The sequence below is a fragment of the Dipodomys spectabilis genome, unplaced genomic scaffold, assembly GCF_019054845.1.
Source record: "Dipodomys spectabilis isolate Male_0828 unplaced genomic scaffold, ASM1905484v1 ptg000187l, whole genome shotgun sequence".
In the NCBI taxonomy this organism is placed as follows: domain Eukaryota; kingdom Metazoa; phylum Chordata; class Mammalia; order Rodentia; family Heteromyidae; genus Dipodomys; species Dipodomys spectabilis.
The window spans coordinates 1845895-1868996 of NW_024870864.1; the positions used below are offsets into that span (position 1 = coordinate 1845895).

General features: G+C 43.2%; 1 protein-coding gene across 1 annotated transcript in view; it reads right to left on the bottom strand.

The window, feature by feature from the left end:
- Positions 1-6915: 6915 nt before the first annotated feature.
- Positions 6916-23102, bottom strand: part of LOC122121374 (two pore calcium channel protein 1-like) — a 57343-nt gene continuing 41156 nt past the window's right edge. Inside the window, exons 12-19 of the mRNA XM_042695554.1 lie at positions 22401-22465; positions 21173-21260; positions 19971-20040; positions 9639-9858; positions 9404-9494; positions 8629-8742; positions 8284-8408; positions 6916-7442 (exon numbers count right to left, since the gene is read on the bottom strand). Coding sequence (XP_042551488.1) covers positions 7297-7442; positions 8284-8408; positions 8629-8742; positions 9404-9494; positions 9639-9858; positions 19971-20040; positions 21173-21260; positions 22401-22465 — 919 coding nt within the window. The 3' untranslated portion in view covers positions 6916-7296. The remainder of the gene's footprint in view (positions 7443-8283; positions 8409-8628; positions 8743-9403; positions 9495-9638; positions 9859-19970; positions 20041-21172; positions 21261-22400; positions 22466-23102) is intronic.

The window sequence follows — 23102 nt, forward strand, 5'->3', positions numbered from 1 at the left end:
CAGGCTGCTTTGAACCACAGTTCTCAGATCTCAGCCTCCTGAGTAGCTAGGATTACAGGCATGAACCACCAGCGTCCAGCTCCTTATAGTCTTAATTTGCATTTCTTCTATGAATTAAGCCAAACATATCTTTTTCAGCTATGTGTGTGTTATTTGCTGAGAACTCTTTATTGTTCTATTTCCTTTTAATTTGTAAGAGTCCTTAGTGTAGGAGACAGATATTTCCATTTATTGTATGTCTCTTGAATAGTTTGTTGACATGAAAAATCTAAAATTCTGCTTCATAGTCTTAATTTATAAAGCTTTAAGTGGCTTTCGATGTGTGTCTTAAAAACGTTATGTAAGTGTAGAGACAAAGTTCCAGTAGTTGTTTGATTTTTTTTTAAGTGCACTAATTTCAGTATTTATGATTAAATTACTTGTGGGGTTTTTTGTGTCAGGCCTGAAGCTTGAACTCTGATCCTGGGCAGTGTCCCTGAACTTAGTTGTTCAAGGCAAGCTTGCTCTGCTACTTGAGCCACAGTTCTACTTCTAGCATCTCAGTAGGTAATTGGATATGAGTCTCATAAACTTTCCTGCCCAGGCTGGCTTCAAACTGGTCAATTACACACTCAACTAGTCAGTTGAACTAGATGGGAAGTAGAATGGTGGCTGCCAGGAGCTAGACAGGGAATGAGTTTCTGCTTTGTGGGATAGAAACATGTTGGAGCTGAGCTGTGGTGAAGGCTGCATGACAGCGTGAGTGTATGTTATCATTTAGATGAGTGTATCCCCAAGGCCTGAGTGTTGAGCTCAAGCTGGTCTGAAACTAAATGGATCAGAATTGTGTAGATCATGTATGTTAATATATTATAGTAACATTTTTTTTGTCGGTCATGGGGCTTGAACTCTGGGCCTGGCGCTGCCCCTCAGCTCTTCAGCTCAAGGCCAGTGCTCTACCACTTGAGCCACAGAACCACTTTCAGCTTTTTCTGTTTATGTGGTGCTGAGGAATTGAACCCATGTCCTCATGCATGCGAGGCAAGCACTCTACCACTGAGCCACCTTTCCAGCCCTTATAGTTGCATTTTTAACTGGATGCCATGATATATTTCTTATAGACTTTTCAGGCTTTTACATTCAGTAGTAATTGTTTTGTTAGTACACACACACACACACACACACACACATATAAACACAGACTCCATGCCAATCATGTTTCATGATTAAGTATCTATTCATGGATATATATGTAGTTTTACTTGATCAAATAAGGTAATTACAAAGTAAACATGTTTATATAAGTTTTCGGGGTTTGTTAGTTTTTTTTGATTTTTGGTTTTTTTTCATGTGTGAATCCTTTGGGAAGAATTTCAGAGTTTGATTTAGTGCCAATGACTATTCAAACTGCTTTTTCCACTGATGCCTTTTCCCCCTATGGCCACCAGGGGGCGAACCGACCCAACCATTGTCTGCAGGCTTAGCTCAAAGGGAAACTGGAAGGGTTCTTCATTTTCATAGATGGACTCCATCTGGAGCCTTCCTTTCCCAGTCTACTGGCAGAGGCTGAGCAGCTGTGAGCCTGGCTGAGGCTTGTCATTTGGAAGTTTCCCCCTCTGCCTCTGCTGTCTGGTGAGAAATGACAATGATGATTACAGAATCTTTATGTGGTAGACCACTACCAGCATGGGATCACTCATCCCAAGGTTAAAAAAGAAACCACTTGTGTATTCTGCAAGCCAGTGGATGGGTTCTGTGTTAGAGATGGGTGTGTATTATCCATGACACTGGGTTCTTGAATCCATGCACAGAAAAGTGCAATGTGTGAGGTTTCTCAGGTGTTTATGTACCATGTCAACACTAGCTGTGATGGTCAGGGCTGTCCCAGGGGAGAATGCATTTTAGATCCGCTGCCTTAGAGCAGATAATACTCCAGGGGAAAAACACTGGAATCAGGAGTCCCTGACTGTTGTGAGCAGCCTTAGTCTCATAGAACTCGATTGTGTAGCAGCAGCCAAGGACGAATGGGAACCACTGAAAGCCTGAACCTAGATCTGTATCAGTCAAGGTCTGCACACTCAGGATGGGCTGTGATGCTGAGATGCACCGATGAATATATTCATCAGGAATCTTTAATCTCATTAGTGAAGGGAACTGGATGCTGCTGCTTCTCCCTTTCAACACTGACTTGGGTTGCATGCACTTCAAGGGTCTCTTAGATGCAAAAGCCTTTTCCCTCATGCTATGTGTGTATGTATAATCCAGACAACCATGGCTAAATAAAGATGATCTGTTACATGTTTGTATTGGGCATATGGCTAAAGAGCTTCAAATAACCGTGTAGATTGAGTTTTGCATATTGTTGCTCTCAGAACTTGGGCCACATTGTGGATGAGTTGCTCATGTGAACCACATCGCATGGGAGATGTTTTTGTATGTGTTATAGGTGAAGATCCAGTCATAGCAGATGAGCTGCTGTTGACATAGGCTATGTGACAGGGTCTGGAAGCGCATTGAGTAGATTCCCCTTCTAAGACTGAAGCCCTATACAGCTGCATCTGTGACCTGGTGTTTGTTAATGCTGCACCCTTATTGCCTTCAATTCAGTTTCCTTTGAATACAGCCTATTTTCAGAAAGAAAAAAAAATACCACAAATCTGGCTCTTCTTAGTAGCACTGCAGTTTGAACTCAGGATATTGGATTGTGCTAGGCAGGTGCTCTACCCCTGAGCTATACCTCCAACCCCGACTTGCTTATTAAAATTTGGTTGTTTAAATATTTACACATGAACATAGACTTGTTCATCTGATGAGGTCTGAACCTGGACTGCACTATGGACTTGCACTGTGCACCTTTCTGTGCATGGATTCAAGAAGCCAGTGTCATGGATCCTCCATTCCCCTCATCCTGTGTCTCAACACCATTCAACAGTATGTCATACACACCCATCTCTAACACAGAACCCATCCACTGGCTCACAGGATACACGAGTGGTTTCTTTTTTAACCTTGGGATGAGTGATCCCATGCAGGTAGTGGTCTACCACATGAAGATTCTGTAATCATCATTGCCATGCCTCACCAGACAGCAGAAACGGAGGGGGAAACTGTTCCAAATGACAAGCCTCAGCCAGGCTCACAGCTGCTCAGCCTCTGCCAGTAGACTGGGGAAGGAAGGCTCCAGCTGGAGTCCATCTATCAAAATGCAGAGAGCTTGATTCACTGAAATACCAGGTAAGCCTCACTGCCCTCCCAGTTTGCTTTGAGCCAAGCCTGCAGACGATGATTGGCTTGGTTTGTCCCCTGGTGGCCATAAGGGGAAGAAGCATCAGTTGAAAAAGTGCATTTTGAATAGTCATTGGCACTAAATCGATCTCAGAAATTCTTCCCAAAGGATTCACATATGGAGACAAAACAAAACATGTTTATTTCATAATTTAATTATCTAATGTTAAGCAAGTGAAAGTGTATATATATATATATATATATATATATATTGAATGGATAGATTCTTAATCATGAAATTTAGGTGAGATGGAGTGTGTGCATGTGTGTACTAACATGAAACAATTACTGCTGAGTGTAAAAAGCCTGAACAATGTATAAGAAATATAACGACAGGGCTGGGAAGGTGGCTCAGTGGTAGAGTAGGCATACCTTGCATGCCTGAGGCCCTGGGTTCGATTCCTCAGCACCACATAAGAAAAAAGCCAAGAGTGGCACTGTGGCTCAAGTGGTAGAGCCCTAGCCTTGAGCTGAAGAGCTGAGGGACAGTGCCCAGGCCCAGAGTTCAGGCCCCACAACCAGACCCAAAAAAAAAAAAAAGAAAAAAAAGAAATATAATGACATCCCATTAAAATGTAACTATAGCATACTAATATACATGATACACACAAATCTGAGTGATTCATTTAGTTTCAGAAGAATGGACTAATAACTGGAAAAGGGGGTGTCAGAATGAGTGGAAAAAGAGAAGGAAAGTATGTGTGTGTGTCTGTGTGTGTGTGTGTGTGTGTGTGAATGTGTGTGAATACTAGGGCTTAAATTCAGGGCCTCTTGGCTTTCTTGCTCATAGCTGGCTCTCTACTTCTTAAGCCATACCTCTAAGCCAGCATTTAGCTGGTTCATTGGACATGGAGTCTTGTAGATTTTTCTACCCAGGCTCCTCCAGGTCTCAGTCTTCTGAATAGCCAGAACTATAGGCATGGCCATCAGTGTCCAGCTAAGAGTAACTTCTGACTTGTAACTATGTTACTATATTGTGTCAGTGACAATACCCTATCTAGTAACTAAATCGAAGAAATACCTAATATATATCATATATCCATACATATGGTATAAATAATAGGTGTTAGGTATACAAAGAAATAGAGATCTGGAAGGATGACAGGATTCCCTAGCCACATCAGAGTCAGCAAATCCCCAATTCCTGACAGTGTTCTTAGTAATGGGATTCTATTGCTATAGCACTTAGTGCCAGGTGAGGTTGTAAGCTGAGAAGAGCAACGTGAGATGAGGCAGACACTGCTACAGCACTGCTCATGAGTAGGTATCAGCGTTACAACAACCTCATCTTCCCTCTGTCCTCACAGGCTTGGGCGGGAGCCACTCTTGTCCCAACTCTGTGAGTGAAGAAATGGACCCCAGTGAGCAACTGGGTGTGACACCAACAGTCTAGTTCTAGATTATATGCCTGGAGGCATTTGGCTTTGCTCCATACAAGGCTCAGAAAGCATCTCAGAAAGAAGGGAAAAGCCTCTCCTAAGCTTGCCTCTGTTGTTATCATGGCACATGCACCTGGCGTGGCTCTCACTGCACTCACAGACTTTGGTCATGGGAAAACACTCACACTGATTCTCCTGACTTAAGGCAGGGCCTGTGACAATGCACAGAAGAATCTATTCTGAAGACTCTGGAGAGGCCTATTCCTGCTCAAAACACAGCTGCAATCCACAGCTACCAAATCCACAGAGATAGGAAGTAGAATGGTGGTTGCCAGGGAGCTAGACAGGGAATGAGTTTCTGCTTTGTGGGAGAGAAGCATGTGGAGCTGAGCCTGGAGCTGAGCCGTGAAGGCTGCATGACAGCGTGAGTGTGTATTATCATTTAGATGAGAATATCCCCAAGGCTCCAGTATTGGAGGCCTGGCCACCAGCCTATGATGCTGTCACCAGATACAGGTGAGAGCTTGTGAAGTTTCCCTCTAAAAGTAGGGACTCTTCACTTAGGGTTCTTGACTTCAATCGCAGAATAGAAATTTTGGACAAGACATAACGGGAAAGAAAGGAAAGAAGGGAGGGAAGGAGAGAAAGAAAAGAAAGAAAAAGAGAAAAGAAAAAGAAGAAAAGGAGGGGAAGGGAGAGAAAAGAAAGCAAGGAAGGAAAAAGAAGAGAGGGGCAGAAAGAAGAGAGAGAGGAAAGGAAGAAAGAGGAAGGAAGGAGTGAGGGAAGGAAGGAGGAAGGGAGGGAGAAAAGGAAGGAAGGAGGGAGAGGGAAGGAGGGAAGAAAGGGAGAGAGAAAGAGAAAGGAAGAAAGCAAGAAAGAGAAAGGAAGAAAGAAAAAGGGAAGGGATTGAGGGAAGGAAGGGAGAGAGAAAATAAAGAGAAAGGAAAGAAGGAAAAAGAAAAGAAGAAAGAAAGGGAGGAAAGAAAGGGAGAGAAAAAAAGAAAGAAAGAAGGAAGGAGGGAGGGAGGGAGAAAGGAAGAAAAAAGAAAAAGAAAGAAGAAAGACAGAAAGAAGAAAGAAAGAGAAAAGGAAGGAAGGAAGGAAAACATGGCAGAGCTTCACTAAGTAAGCAAGCAAGCAGACAGCTGGCCAAACACCAGACAGACAAGCAGAAAGACAGAGGCACACTCTTAACAGAGTGTGAGTGCTCTCAAAGGGAGCCACAGGAGTATTCATATGATAAAGACAAGGGGGTTGACTTAAAGTTATATAGATAGATACATTCTGTTCTTAATTACTTTTGGTGTTGTTACACTTTCTAAGTTGCTGCCTCTCTTTTGCCATTATTGTTGTTTATGTTTGTGGTCTACCTTTTAATTTTTGGAGGCATTTCTCTCAGGAAGGGAAACATCCTGCCATCAAACAGATGCTAATTCTTGAGGTGAGATACCTCAAGGTAGAAGACAGTGCTTCTAAGCTGACTTCATCAGGCCTTATTTCCCTTAATTTATCCTGCCTCACTAAAATGACTTTGATCTCTTAATCTTCAGCTAAGTAAATAGATGAATATCTCCTGTATTTGCTTTAAGATTAAATTTGTTTGTTTTATTTAATTCCTGGCAGCTGTTTACTATGCCTCATCTTCTCTAATCTATCCTGCCTGAATGCTATTGGGAGGTGGTGGAGGCTTTAGGAGGCAGAGCCTAAAGAAAGGAAATTAGGTCATTGGGTATATGACCTTGAGAGGATATCAGGACCTCGGTTTCTTCCCTAATCTCTTGTTTCCTGACCACCATCAAATGAGCAGCCTGTTCATCCATGCACTCCATCATGATGTGCTCACTTGTCAATAGCCAGAGTATCAGAGCCAAGAGAACCCTGGATCAAAAAAAATTCTTTTAATAGTTCATATCAGGTATTTTGTTACAGTGATATAAACCCGACTAAGAGTGAGTATCACTGTTGCACTCCAACTTCAAAATAGCCAACATGGTAAATTCCATGTTATATGTGTTTCAACACATATCTTTCTTAGATAAATAACAGAAATCTCACTTACGTTCTTAAAAGAGCATATCACTATTCTTGATTTCCAGCTAGGAAAAGTGTTCTTAGACAGTGACTTACTCAAAATTGTACTGTAGTGGTAGCTACATTTGAAATTAAAGAAGGTCTGAGAACACTGCAGCCCCTCCCAACTGACATTCCTATTTTCACATTCATATTTTGAACAAGCACTGAATTAAAAAGCTACCTTACTAGGACATACACCTTTATAATATTCAAATACTCAAAGTTCATTTGTTTAACACAATATTAGTTTAATAGAATAGCAAAATCTCATATAAAAATAAATGAAAAAGCTTTTATATACCCAGTGGAGAAATGTCCCACACAGATACGGGCAGATCAGGCACTTCTTTTATATATCAGTTTTCTTGTATTTACTTTCATGATCAGACCTAAGAGTGACCTGAGGCAGGATACACTAAGACAGCTCCCCACACCACTTGGCCAACCTCTCAGACAGGTGAAGCCAATTCATAGGCTTATCCACACATCGAGGGAGCTGGCTGTACAGCTCACCTCCAGCTGGCATATGGGAAAATGGATGCAGTTTGGTTTCTGGTTGTGACTCCCTGAGAGCCCACCATCAGGCACTGTTTTCAAAATTGGGATTCCTGGGATATATGTCACTGGGTGAGAAATTCAAAATCTCATTCAGGGAGGGACCTTCATCATCGGGAGCAATTTCAGACTCAAACATCCTCTGCAGCAAGGCGTCCACAGTTCTGTACTCTAGGAGAAGAGAGAAAGAGACATGTAAAATCACCCAGCCTGGCAGAGCAAGGATGGCCCTGGGTTGAAGACACAACTCCAAGAATTGAGATCTAATCCTGAGAGGAAGGATGAGCATATCATGGAAGCATTGCTCATCGGCCCCAAGGACACTGTGGAGAGTGTCCTAGTCACTGACAGCCTGAAGACCAAGAAAGTCCTTCCTACCAAGCAAAGGAGGGAGTGAGGGAGGGAGGGAGGGAGGGAGGGAGGGAGGGAGGGAGGGAAGGAGTGCAGCCGGTCCTGATGGCTACATATTCACACACAGTCTGAGCTCATCACAGGGCATCTGGGCCAGACCCTTAATTGAAATCAGACTGGTGGGGTATGGGGGGGGGGTTATTCAACCAATCATCAATTCATTGAGAATTAATGAAGTAATTCAGGACTTGAGAAGGTACATTGTTAGGCCCCACAGATAGATTAGAAAATGGCTTGCATACATGGAGATTTGAGTCTGCAGGTAGACTAGACCAAAATAGTCTCTGAGTTATAAAGGAGCAGAGATTGGGGAAAGCAGAGGAGTGGGCCGCACAGAGCAGCTGGCCCTCTTGGGGAGCCCAGGAGCTGAAAGACCAATGGGGCTAAGGAACATCAAGTGTGGTGGCTGGGTGGGAAGGGGGGGAGGCTAAGACTGGAAGACACAAGGCGTGAGGGCAATCAGGGGCCTGGTCTTCATCCTTGAAGACACTGAAGGCCACATGTACATCCTGACTACATTCACATCTGCATCTCACTGGCTGCCAGCAGCAGGTGGATTAGAGAAAGGTCAGTTCTGGCTTGGCATTGGGTGACAGCTTACTTTTTGATGCAATCCTACAGTATAGTCCTTTCAAGCCTTGCCTTCTGCTGTCTCCATCACCTCCACAAATGCTGCTGTCATTGGCATCCACATTGTCAGTGAGCACTCCATCCTGCGTGTCATCCCTCCAAGGAGAAAGAGTGGTCAGGAATGCGGTCAGGACCTTGGCCAGCAGCCCTCATCCCACAATTCCAAGGGTCACTGTCTGGCTGCATGCAGGGCCACACTACGATATCCTACTCCAGGGATGTAGGATGGATACATGGGGCAGGCCCAGGTTAAACAGATGCTCCGTGGCTTCCTGAGCTGATGGCTAAGAGTCAACAAGGAAAACAGGCTACTCACTCTTGGATTCCCACTCCAAGCTCTTGAATCTTCTTCTCAATGGCCGTTTCGATCTCACTTTTCTCTAGTGAATACGCCACAAAGAAGGCCTCCAAGATGAATGCTATGAAAATACTGGGACAATACACAGACAAGCCCTTCTGTTGCAAGGAGGAAACTTGTGCTGGGTAATCACCCCAAGAATGGGGACTTAAGCCTCAAAGATGTGGCTGACTACTAGAAAGACCAATGGGAGATGATCATGGTGGTCACAGAGACTCAAATACAGGTCACACAAGGAAACAGAGAGCTAGAGTCAAAGACTGTAGCTGGAAGGAGAGCCCTTCTAAGGGGCAAGATATCACTGGCCATTGCAAATATTTAGTTCTGCTATAGAAATGGGTAGGGACAAACCTGGATTCAATGAAGAGAAATCCACCAGGAGTGGCTTCTCATCCTACTGCAATCACCAGGCCACTGCCAATCCCAGAAGGCCATCACAGGGGAAAGATTCTATGGCTCTAAGATCCCCTAGGGGCCATTCTAACCATGGAAGTGTTAAAAAATGCACAGAAACATGGGAACTGACTCTTTTAGGCTCCAAAGAGTCCCAGCATTGGATGAACTTAGGCAGAGGTTGGACTACCAGGGCAATAATTGAGCTTAGAAGAGGAAGACCATCTAGGATCTCAGATTCCTTTGGATTCTAACAATTTGTGAGGTTCTGCCATATATAAGACTCTGGGAGCTAGTTTAAAGAACACTCATGGGAACAAGATGGCAGAAGGAAACTCACTTAATGATGAGAATGACGACCACGATGTGGAACAAGATGAAATACAGCTTGGCGGCCTGGTGAGTCACAAGGGCAAAGCCACTGGCCAGGAGTGAAAAGCTAAGGATATAGACCTTCAAGGAACGCTCAAAGATGCCAAGGCACAATCATCCTCCTGGAAGTTTCTTTCAGCAAGCCCTGCCCACCCAGCAAGCAGGCAGCCCCATGAGTCAGTCCACCTCCCCAAAAAGGATATCGTGCCACTGATTGACCACCGTGAGCTCCATCAGCAGGATGAAAGAGGAGGCTAGATCATTGAAGTTGTTTCTGCAATACCGGTCTTGGGCAAATGCTGACCCCTTTAGTACTGGGTTTCCACACACCAAGGCATCAGGAGTGGTGAAATTTGGGCCAAAGAATCGAACTTTGTCATGGAACACTTCCATCCCAATGATGGCAAATACATAGTAGACCACCTAGGATGGGAAGCATCTGGTCACCAGTAGTTCCCAAAGCTGCAGAAGCAGCAGGCAAGCTATGTGCCAAAGATATACAGACACCAGGCTCCACAAAAGGGGCTGCAGGTGTATTCCCAAGATGGCAGCCATCCTCATCCAGTCTGCCAGAGAAGCCTGGGCAATTGCGGAAGGGCAGAAGATATGGCCAGCTGGACACAGCTGACCACTCACTAGCCTCATTTACCAAGTCACAAGGGAACTGCTAGCAGTTTCTCTAGTTAGTTCTCTAGGGAAAAAGCAGTGATAAAGTTGGCTCTTCACCTGATTCTTTCTACCAAAATAAAACTCAAAGGTATCCAAGTGTTCAACATCAAAAATAAAAGTATAAAGCTATGTGAGGGGATGACTGAGTAGAAAAATCTAAAAGATCACTAAATTTTACAATATAAAAGAAAAAACAATTTTCTATATAGCCAAAAGAAAGCCTGCATGTCAAAAGCAAAGCAAAAATAAAAAAAAATTGATAGAAAAGAGACATAAAGCATTGCTCTTTATACAACTTACTATTAAGGTAAAGATTCCTGAAAATCACATCAGAAATAAAATAGGCCAGGTACCAAGATCCTAGATACTCAGAAGGGATCTGAGAATTGAGGTTCAAAGTCAGCCTGTGCAGACAAACCTGCAAGACTCTTAACTTCAATTAACTAGCAAAAAGTTGGAAGTAGAGGTGTGACTCTAGTGGTATAGCACCTTCTATAAGCAAAAAAAAAAAAGTCAAGCAAGAGTGGAAGGCCAAGATTAAGCCCCAGTATCAGCACACACACACACACACAAATAATAATGATAAAATTGTATTAATTTTAAAAAACTGTGAAAAAATAGAGAAATGAGCCAACAATGTGAATAAGCTATTTATAGAAAAATACATATCATGCAAAACGAGTAATGAATTTCTTTAGTTATTTCACCTTAGTTATTTCACAATAACATTTTCTCTATCAGACTGGAAAAAATTGAAACATGCCAATATACCCAGTGTGGGCAGAGAAACAGGTGCTGTCAGGCATCGTCACTTGGAACGTATGTGACATCTTGTGCCACCTCATCTAAATTTTGAACCCATTTATTCTTGACACTACTGGGCCCCTTCTAGAACAGTATATAGCAGATACATTCACCTAAGTGCACGAAGATTCATGCTCCACAAGGAACTTTTTACCCTTCCCCTTATGGGCAAGCAGACAGGCCCATGCAGTGGTCTGTCAGTAGAACACTTGGCCAATCTCGCTCAGGAGTTCCTTTCATCCTGATAGAGCTCACGTGAATGTAGGCACCACTCAAAATCCAGGATAGAGAGTCAAAGTAGGATGAACTTGCTCAAGGACATTTTAATGACTGATCAATAAATAAGGTATTTGCACGCACATTTATGACTTGCCTGTAGGCACAGGCAGGTTTATGTCTAGAAGGAGTAAAAAGAACTCTTAATTACAGGTTCCTCCTGGGGCAGAGGCATGGGAGGGGTGAGCATGGGTGACTTGCAGTCAACCTTCTGTTCTTTTGCTCATGGAATTTATTTTTAGCATTAGCAATAAAAAGAAAAATAAACACCTGGCTTCAGCACCTGCCCATATTCCAGTTTCACACCCAAAGTAAAACACTGTGAGTGGGAGGATAGACCCCCAGCTCAGGATCCTCACAACCCTGATCTGGGGGTCTCCAGGTGATAGGTGGGTTCTCTCCACAGCAAGATGAAGAAGCTAAGATCTGGGGGTGGTGAAGGAGGGTGTGGAGCTCTGAGCTGAAAGACCCTATGTTCTTGAGAAGAGGCTAGCTAGAATATCGCTCTGACTATGGAGAAGGGAATGATGGTCGGATAGCCCACTGGATTGATGGCATTTCTTACACCAGCCATGTCTCTTTGCTAAAATTTCATACTTTATAAAAGTGGTGGCTAGAAACCAATGCCTCTTATCTACTTCATTCTCTCTTACTCTCATGTAAAATAAGGCTCAGTCAGAAGACAATGGTGTTGGGAGTGGACAGTAAAGTTTAAAGGTCATCTTGACCCTGGTGCTCACTTGAAGGCAAGTACAAGGAACTGGCTTACTTAAAAACACCAGGTGCCCAGGATTGCTTTGCTATGTCTGCAGAGTTTGTTTTACTTTCTACCAGTTGACCTTGTCTTGTTTTTACTGCATTCTGTTTTTACTGAAATTTTCCTTGCTTTTCTGGCTATTGTAACCTCTTCACTTCTAATAGTATTTATTAGGGAAAGTTAAATAAACGGTGCTGCAGTCTTGAGCTGCAGACCTCCCGACCCCATCCTTTGTCTATGTCTTTCTTTTTCCTCATCCTTGCCCCCTAAATCAGGATTCCCTTTCCTTGCAGGCAGGCTCCAGCAAGTGGCACCAGAACAGGAACCTGAAAACCTGGGATCACGGCAGAGGACCCCATTAAGGTAAGAGGACGTCCAGAAATTTGAAATAGAGAGCGGGAGAGAGTATAGTCGGGAGTAAGATATTATGGGGCAAGGTAACAGCCCCACGCTTTATGTGCAGGCTCTCAAGGGCATGCTTCATGATCAAGGAGTGAAAGTTGCACAGAGTCAGTTAGAATGTCTCTTTCACTTTGTTGAGGAATTATGCCCCTGGTTCTTGGAGGAAGGAACCATTAGTTTAGAAACTTAGCAAAAAAATTGGAAAAAAGGATTCAGGGACACTATGATGCAAATGACCGGTAAGTTAAAACATTGCTGCTTCGTAATTGTCTGGTATCTGTGTAGCCTGCAGGTTCTGTATTGGGGTTGGCAAGAGGTCTTGGCGGACTCGCTATATGACAGCCAACTGGGCCGGTGGGAACCCTCCCCTGGATCCCCATAAGGGTAAACAATCCACTAGTGCGGACATTTGGGCCCGTCTGTAGTGCGGTACTTTCTGTCTGACAGTCTACAACGCGCATGCTGTAAATGTGTTTTGTCTCAATGTTTGTGTGTATGTATTCTGGAATTCTTGGAATGTTTCTCCTCTCAGATTCATCCTGATGCGAGAGCCCGGTGGAGACTGCCTAACACCCCCTTAATAGCTGTTTCTCTCTAGCTCCTTCTTTTTTACTTACACTTTAAACTGACCCCCCTTTCTACCCTTCACTGCTACCTCCTCCACCCTCTCTGGATCCAGAAGTAGGGGGGTGATGGGGGTGAGGAACCTGGAGGATCTAACAATAACTTAAAAAGACCGGCAGGGAGAACTCGCAGCCGGATGAAACTGTCACTGACCACCTGCAAGTGACACCAGCAAGATCTTAGCCTCAGGCCTTGGCCCAGGGGGTCAGAGTTTGGGGGAGAACCTGTCAGTCTGAGGGGATGGCTGCTAGGACTTCTTTCCCTTGCCCCAAGATGACTGGGAGTTCTCCTCCACTTAGAAGGCCCCTGGGTCAACGGTTGCAGGAATCTAAAAGAAAAATCCTCCAGAGGTGAGTAGAGGGGGTTTGAGTCCCCTGGTAAGTGGGTTTGAGTCCCACTTGTGAATGGTGGTGAGATGTCGCCCCATTCACTGAGACCTGATTTTGTCTTTGTGGCCATTTGTTTGTCTTGTTTACTTCAGTGTGTTTTCTGTTCTATGTTTTCTGAGGTAGGGATAAACTGGGGGCCCATTAGCCCCCAACTCAGCCTTTGGTTGTTGTCTTGTCTCATTCTGTTTTAGAATTGGTACCAGTTTTAAATGGACATACAACTGATTTTGATTTTTGCACATTTCAAGATCTGTGTGTGTTTTGTATGTGTTTGTGAACATGTTCAAGATAAGAATTGTCAGCATGCTGTAACAACTGGGTGAGTTTAAGTTTAAAATTCAAAAGGTTATGAGGTTTGGACATTACCAAAAATTTTGAAGAATTTTCACATTGTTTTAAATGACTTTTTAAGGATTCTTTAACTTAACAAATTAAAAAATCTGGTATTTTAAAATGCATAAGGCTGTTTACGCTGTAATCAAGTTATCTGGCTTAACAAAAATGCATTGGCTGTTTGGAATTTAGGTCCCTTGGCTAAAATTTGGGGATAAATATTAGGAGTTCAAATATAAAAGTTTATTTAACACTGTCAAAGACATTACTTGTTCTGTCTGTCTAAAACTGTGTATTTTCATTCAAAAACCAAGAGATAAGAAAAGGAAAAACCTTAAAAAGCCAACAAAAGACCTTAAAGACCTATCTTAGGGGTAAGGGGTAAACAGGCAAAAGTGCAGTTCAGCTGGTCATACATGGTGGGATGGGCCATGGGAGAACTCCACGCATGGTGAAAAAGGAGAAGCTGGCACAAACGCAGTTCATCTAACCCTAAAGAGTGAGATTAGGTGCGTGCCCATTCCATAGGAGGCATCTTTGTTCTGTCCTTTTTCTCTACAGATAAACACTAGAAATATGATGGTAAAAATTAGTGATGTAATGATCTGATTAGTATTGCTAAAGCTGCTCCTTGGACTTAAAAAAAGGGTTAAAAATGTATTTGTATAATATGACTTGCTTTCAATGATGTTCTACAATTAGGATATGTTTTTAAAAGTCATAAAATTGTTAAGTCTAGCTTCTTGGTATCATGATGGTGATTGTAATTCTTGCATTAAAGAAAAATTGCCATTTGAGTTTAAAAGTTTTAATGTGTATCTGTTTTAAAACAAGCAGCCAAGAGACAATGAGTGACACTTGGCCTCAAGATTTTAAGGGATATTTTTTTAAAAATGCAACTAAAAACTAAAATATAAAATAATAAAAGAGATTAATAAGAGGATTAATAAGAGGCTTAAAAATTAGGAATGGATTTCTGGATATAAAGTTTAAAAGTGAAATTGTTCTTAACATTTGCCTCAAAGTGGAAAAATTAGGATTATCAAAATAATTGCTTAAATGCTATTCCAATTTGCTCTCATAGGTTTTTTTAAGTTTCCAGCAAGCCCAGAGCAAAGCACAGAGGATTCTTATAAGTTTGTCAGATGTAACTTTGACTCTTAATAAGTTTCAGGTAAGAGCATGCTTAAAAGCTACTTCTATGTTGACCACCTTGTTGCTTTTAACTGGAGTAAAGTGGCCTTTTATAAGACTCATTGATCTACAAACTGGTTTGAAGCCAGCCCCTGCAGAAAAAGGTCCCTATGAGACTGTCGCCGCTACTCAGCAGAGTTGCTTTGGGACTCAAAGTGGCAGAGTGCTAGGCTTGAACTGTAGAGCTGAGGGACAGCACTCAGGCCCCGAGTTCAAGTCCAGTGACCAGCTAAAGGGAAATACCAAGGCATTTATCCCACTGTAGAGAAGACACTACTGGGACAAGAGCAATGGAGGAGCATCCAGAGGCAGTAAGCCACTGCTTGGATGGCAGAAATAATGTCAGATCCTAGAGTCATTTGTGAGTGGCCCTTCAAAAATTGGTCAGAGCCAGGAGGCCATGGAAAGATAGTTTGTAAGCATGCCTAATGTCCATGACTATCTACCTTGTAGGGACAGAAGCTTGTTAGTAATATGTGATAGTACTAAAAAGCTAAAGTTATAAAATATGGGGGATGGTTTAAATCCCAACCCCTGTATGTGCCAAAAGCCCTAATTGGCAGTAACTCCAGCTACATGAACTTTATCTGTTCAAGAAAAAGTTTGTAAACCTGAGAGTGTGTTTCTATTAATATCTGTCTAAAGGCCTGCACAGGTGACTTAGGCACTGTTAGGGTCACTAGAGGTCACATTCCTAAAGATGCTTTTACAAACCAGAGTGCTAAACAAGCTACACTGCTGTAGCTGGAGAAAAAGTCTATGCATTTGTCAAAAGCTAAAATATTGTTCTTAATGACATCTAACCCTGGTAACCTCTTTGTAAAATAGACTAAGGTTATAGGCTCCTGTCTAGGTAGGATCAACAGCCCTGAGTCAGCTTGAAGAAGTTACAGAAGATGAATCTTCGCCTATCATCCCCTTTTAAGAACAAGGACCAGAGTCATAAAAAAAAAAGTGGCAAAATAGACAAAAGAAAAAGGCATGGAAAATAGTAGTACAGGCCTGAGCCCTCTATATCTGCCTTAAAAAATCAGCCTTATTAAAAGAACTATCTAGTTAAAAAAGTTATCATCTTGGTAAATTGTCCTGGGCTATTGTCTAAATGGTCTTAAAAACCAGTGGGGCCACAGCCTGCCAAGCCTATGTATTACTTGTATCCTTAACCAGTCTGTGTAGAAATTTACAGCCCAGCACGAGGTGTGACAGTCCCTTGGAGCCACAGAGAGACTCTGCTGCTGCTGCTGCTACAGCCTGACAATCACCTGGAGGAAATCAACATAGTTACCCTGACCATGTCCAATGTAGAAAAAGTAGACTAAACTCCTGCCTGATTCCATCTTTTGGATGGCTTTGCTTTGTCCATGTTACCCTATATCTACTCTAATTTTATTATGGCTACTCCTCTTGCCGGGGAGACTAGCAAATATTGTATTGCTCATTCCCTACACTGCTTTGCCGCTATGGGACTTTCTAAACTTATTAAAACTGATAATGTTCCAGGATATGTCGGGAAAGCTTTTCAAACTTTTTGTAAATCTTACCAGATTGTTCACTCTACAGGTATTCCCTATAATCCTCAAGGACAAGAAATTGTTAAACAAGCTAACGGGCTGTTAAAACACCATTTTTTTTTAATTAAAAGGGGGGAATTATACCCCTTCTCTCCTGTTAATATTCTTCTCACACTTTATTTGTACTAACTTTTTAAAGCTTCGATTGTAATGGCCTTTCCGCAGCACAGCAGTTTGGGGGAAAAAAAGAGAGCAAAGAGCTTTTGCCCAAGTTAAGTGGAAGGATCCTTTAACAGGTGATTGGCACGGGCCCGATCCGGTTTTAACATGGGGTCGAGGACATGTTTGTGTTTTTTCTCAGGAAGAAAATAAATCCCACTGGTTGTCTGAGCATTGCATTAGGATTGTGGAGGCTCATACAGATGACACAAACCCTGACATATTGGGCTTACATGCCGGATCCCCTGACTGTGCACCCTACAACTTGGGAGGGGGTTGAAGTACTCATTCACGTCAATAGACCAACAGTACAACCCCCGATCCCTTCATCCAGCACACCAAGGTGGGAGATATTTCAGCTTCAGGCATTGGAACTCCTTTATGCTTTACCACCAGCTCTAAAGGCTCCATTCCAGGCTGTATTATAATGCTATCCATGACTCATAAAATTTGGATCCCGGACAAAAATCAAATGTGCAATATACAGATGACATCTTTGCCAACTGGGCACCCAGTTTATGCAAATTCTATTCCATCCTATATGATACCCCGTTGCATTAATTCTTCACAAATAGTAGAGCTTCATCCAATAAGGTGCAGGCATGTACAGCCATTTGTTACCAATATTTCTGGAACTAACTCTCAATTAATGGACTGGTCTGGAGCTAATCTTACTAATAAGTACAATCTTGGACTGTGGTGGATGAATGGGCATCCTCAGCAACATGTTTGAATGCTCTTGGCTGCATTTAGCAACATAATCTGGACCCATTCATCCTTTTTTTTAAAAAAAATTATTAGTTGTGTATCACTACCCTATGCCATTATGTATGGACCATTTAATATTTCTGTAGGAGCTAATTATTTTAATGTTACCTGCTCTAATTGTTCTTTTACTAATTGCTCGTATCACAGCATAACTGAATCCATACTTATTGTTAGACAACCACCTTTTGTTATGCTTCCTGTAAATATTTCTGAAACTTGATATGAAGATCCTGGCATTCAGGTGTTAAGACAATTGAAAGAACTAATGCGCCCTCACCGATTTGTTGGGCTACTTGTAGCTGATATTTTGGCCTTTATTTTGTTAGCTGCCTCCGCAGTGGCAGCTGCTGTGGACCTAATAAAATATGTACAACTGCCCATTATCTTAATCAGCTTGCTCATAATACTAAACTGGCTCTACACTTTCAAGGCCAGGTTGATGACAAGGTAGAACAAAAACTAGAAGCATTGTATGAGTCAGTATTATCTTTAGAACAAGTCTGTGCTCTGCAAACTTTACAGCGAGTGCGCTGTCATGCCAGGTTTGATTTTATTTGTGTTACCCCTCATATATATAATGAATCAAATTACTCATGGGAAAAAGTTGTAGCACATCTCAATGGTATTTGGCACCATAATGACCTACCTTTAGATCTTTTTCAACTCCACAGACAAATATCCAGATTAGAACAAGCCCTACCTCTGGACTCTAAAGTGGAAAAATCTGCTAAAAAACTGTTTAAACAATTTCAATGCTATATCCTTCCCTGATTTGTTAAAGGATTGCTAATGTCATTGCTTGGCCCGGGAATGCTTTAGCTGATGGTTTTTCTATGCCTTCCTTGTATCATACATGCACTGCAAAACTCTCTTATGAGTTTAGCCAGCCAGCTACATAAGATCAAGCTCCATATAAATGAATTCTCCCCAAGAGGAACTGCAGCCAGAGATGGGTAAGAGGGGGTGCCAGTTTGACCAACCTAAGACAGGGCCTTTGGCTTCGCTCTGAAGAAGTTCCGATGGATGACCGGTAAGACAGACAAGGCTATCCACCCAACCTAAGACAGGCAGGTTCTAATAGTATATATTAGTGTGTGTGTATATATATAAATATATATATATATATATATAAATTTAGAGAGAGAAAGAGAGAGAGTATATAGTTCTAATAGTATGTATTAGGGAATGTTAAAAATAAAAGGTGGTGCAGTCTTGAGCTGCAGACCTCCCGACCCCATCCTTTGTTTTATGTTTTTCTTTTTCCTCATCCTCGCCCCCTAAATCAGGATTCCCTTTCCTTGCCGGCAGGCTCCGGCACAATGGCTCATGCCTAGCTACTCAGGAGGCTGAGATCTGTGGATTCAAGTTTGAAGAAAGCCCAGGCTGGCAAATTCTAGAGACTCTTACCTCCAATTAACCAACACAAAGCCAGAAGTAAAGGTGTGGCTCAAGTGGCACAAGACTAAATGACAACTGAAGGCCCTGAGTTAAAGCCCCAGTACTATCACAAAATAAATATAAGACTTGCTGGAATCTAATATGCCCATGTCTGAGGCATGTGTCATATTTTGTGGGGATTTTTTATGTTTAAACAATAAGAAATTTGCTAGGTGGGGCTGGGAAGGTGGCTCAGTGGTAGAGCGCTTGCCTTGCATGCTCGAGGCCCTGGGTTTGATTCCTCAGCACCACATAAGCAAAAAGAAAAAAGCCGGAAGTGGCACTGTGGCTCAAGTGGTAGAGCGCTAGCCTTGAGCTGCAGAGCTGAGGGACAGCGCCCAGGCCCAGAGTTCAGGCCCCACGACCGACCAAAAAAAAAAAAAAAGAAAGAAAGAAATTTGCAAGGTATAGTGGCTAATGCCTGGAATCCTAGCTACTCAGGAGGCTAAGATACAGAGGGCTGTAGTTTGAGGCCAGCCCATGCAGACAAGTTTCTGAGACTCCATCTCCAAAATAACCAGCAAAAAGCTAGGCTCCTGGTGGTGTTTGTGTATGCCTTTTTTGCTTTTTTAGCTTTTTAGCAAGGCAAAAGAGGGTACAGTTAGGGAATGAGGAAGGGTTAATGAATACAATCATGGTATTCAGTATAGGCTATGTGGAAAATGAACTATACCCCTATGTGGGAAGGGAGGGAGCCAAGAACTGGAGGAAAGTGAAGGAAGGAGTGACATTGCCCAAAAGAGAAATGTCCACATTACCCGAATTCTCAATTGTGAAATGGTAATCTCGCTGTACAATAACTCAATCATAACAATAAAATTCTAGTTTGACAAAAGGAGCTAGAAAGTGGTGCTGTGGCTCAAGTGATAGAGCGCTTGCCTTGAGCTGAAGAGCTGAGGGACAGCGCCCAGGCCCAGAGTTCAAGCCCCGCCACTGACAAATATAAAATTAAACGAGGCTGAAAATGTGGTTTGTGAGGTGGAGCATCAAGTTGAGCAAGCGGGAAACTCAAATCCCTGAGTTCCAACCCCAGAACCAGAAAGGAAACAAAGAAAAAGAAGAAATCAAATAAAACATGCCTTATAAGAGCTGCTGGAAATGAGTATCTCCTACTCCCTCCCAATGGAATCGCAAGTGAGAGCAGTTACTTACAAACACAAGTCCTCCGAACGTCAGCATGGTAGGGCCAATGTTAATTAGAGTGGTCACTATCACTCGGAATCTAGGGTAAAACAAAACTATGACATGAGGTGAGGGGGAACATGGGGAGCAAAACTGACCCCAAATGAGCACACTTGGTTCAACAGCCCCTCCCCAGTTCTCTATCTGTCCTCTAAGAGATTGGCTTTCTTGGCTTTGTCACCCACCAGGAATAAGGGAAGTTAGCTAGCTGTTTCTCAGATGCAAGTGAGGCAGGCTTGACAAACATCAAAAAGGGACTTACAGAACTATTCTCCAACAAGCACAGGTGGATGATCGGACTGGAAAGCTCCTGAGCCTCCAGCTGCTTCACCCCCCGCCCCTCCATCTTTTCCCCCATCAAAGTCTAGCCTGATCAAGGCCACCCTGGAGCTCTCTGTCTATAATGGGGTACTTTCTGGATGAGCGGGCCTTGAGGGATGTACATGAAGATCATGTAAGAGGTAAGCCTGGGCAAAAAGACTGGCAAGACCCAATCTCAACAAACAAGATTAGCATCATAGTTCACATCTGTAATGCCAACTACAAAGAAGATGGCTTGTGTTCTGAGCAAGGCTCCAGACAAAAAGCATGAGACCCTATCTGAAAAATAACTAAAGCAAAAAAAGAGATGGGGAGGTGACTCAGCCAGTAAAGCACCTGCCTAGCAAGTTTAAAGCCTCAAGTACAAACCATAGTATACCTTCTTACCCCTCAAAAAAGCGAGGCTAGAGTTTATCCAGGCTTTTGAGTCATACTCTTATACTCCTGGGTTTGTATCTTGGTTCAACTCTTCCTAGCTGTGTTCTCCTGGGGAAATGATAACCTCTCTGAGTCTTCTCCAAAAACCAGGCCTAAAAACATGTCCCTTTAGCAAGGTTTATTAACAAGGAAATGGTCAGTGCCCTTGAGCTAACATTAGCTGCCATCAGAACCCAGTCACTATACAGGGATGGTCACAGGGATGACAGTGACCCACATGGTGCCTGCTCTCAGGACGCTGACCTTTGAGTGTTCTTCACCCAACCTCACTGTTCCCTGCTGCCCCCACTTCCCAGAAATCCCCAGGTCCTCCAGGTGCTGGGTTCAAGGCAGAGGGATTTGCAGTTGTGAGTCAGGATTTCTTCCCACCAGGGAGCCTCCAGGTGGAGACAGAGAGCCAGCTTCCTGGGTACCTCTGAATGCTGATAATGACTCTCAGGAGACGCAGTATCCTCAATATCAAGACAATGTCCAGTATCTGCTGACTGTTGTATTTTCTTGCTGGAGAAGAAACAGTACTTTACTATCACAATTCCCACCTGCATGTCCACTGAGCCTCCAGATGCCCCTTTAGGTCAATGACATCTGAGGCTCTTTGGGATCTGGTGAACAGGCGTTGCCCAGGATTCACCCTGAGCCATCCCTGTGAAGCAAACTGGTGGGCAGGGAGGATTCAGGAGTCTTTTCCTTCCCTCCCTCCCTCCCTCCCTCCTTTCCTTCCTTCCTTCCTTCCTTCCTTCCTTCCTTCCTTTCTTCCTTCCTTCCTTTTTTCCTTTCCTCCCTCCCTCCCTCTCTTTCCCTCCCTCCTTCCCTTCCTCTCTCTCTATGTCCCTTCCTCCCTCTCATTCCTCCTTCCCTCCTTCCCTTCCTCCCTGCCACCCTCTCTCTCCCTCCCTCTTTCAGTCCCTCCCTTCCTCCCTCTCTCTTTCTACCTCCCTCCCTCTCTCTCTCCTTTCCTGTTTGCCTTCTTTGCTTCCTTCCTTCCTGTCATACTGGGGCTTGACCCCAGGGCCTGTACACTGTGTCTCAGCTTTTTTGCTCAAAGCTAGTCTCTATCACTTGATCCACAGCTCCACTTTTGGATTTTGGGTGGTTAATTGGAGAAAAGAGTCTCATGGACTTTCCTGTCCTGGGCTGGCTTCTAGCTGCGATCCTCAGATCTCAGCCTCCTGAGTAGCTAGGATTATCAGTGTGAGCCACCTCCAGGCAAATGGCAAGGTTCTTGCTAAGGTTGGAACCCCAGAGGGAGGCCCAATCGGGAAAGTCAAAGAGTAGATTCAGTCCTGAGACTGAGGTCCAGTGTGGAGAGCTGAGTATTTGGTGTGATAGTCATAGATGTAGATCAATACAGTCTCAGAAATACTGCACAAAGCCACCATCATTCTAGAACCTCTGTGTGTGTGTGTGTGTGTGTGTGTGTGTGTGTGTGTGTGTGTGCTCAGGATGGAACTCAGAACCGCATGCATGCTAGGAAAGTACCTTACCAAAGAACTGTATTCCCAACCCTTTGGAATATTTTCAATAAAATTTTTCAATAACACTTTTCCATATCTGAACAGTGTATGGATGGATGCTCAACAAAGAAGACGTATTGAATATGGGTCCTGGCAGGTAGGAAAGCTGAAGGCTGGTGGCACTGACCTGACTGAATAGTGGCATTGGCCACCGTGGCCAGCAGGGCCGCAATAATGATCAGCATGTCAAACCTAACAGGAAAAGCAAAGGTGGTTAAGAGTGAAGGGGAAGGCCTGGATCAAACCAAGGATATGATAGGCTGTGGAGAAACTTTGAATGCAGCACCTTAATCAAAGCAATGATCCAGTTATAAAACTAATGACTATGATCATCCATTGACTACTACAAAGATTTATACAAAGGATTCACACCACTCTAGCTGTCTTCCACAATGAAGATACACACACACACACACACACACACACACATATTTATTCTGATACTGTGGCTTGAACTCAGAGCTTTGAGCTCTCATTCAGTTCTACCACTTGGCCACACCTCCAGTCTGGCATTCTGCTGATTCATTTCAGATAATAGTTTTGTAGGTTTTTCTGCCTAGGCTAGCCTTCGAACCACAATCCTCACATCTCAGCCTCCTACCAGCATCCAACAAATCTTTTTAAACCACTTTGATTCATTTTCAGAGTACATAGTACAATCTTTCTGGGTACTCATTTTACTAAGTTCATTGTCACTTTTTAATTCAAGTTCATTGTGTCCTGGCTTTTCTCTCTGACCAGGATGCCAAAGAGCCAACAAACATTGAGCAATACTGACCAACCAGTTACCTTTCAGCAACACACTCTTTCTAACAAGGTTTAGAGCAGT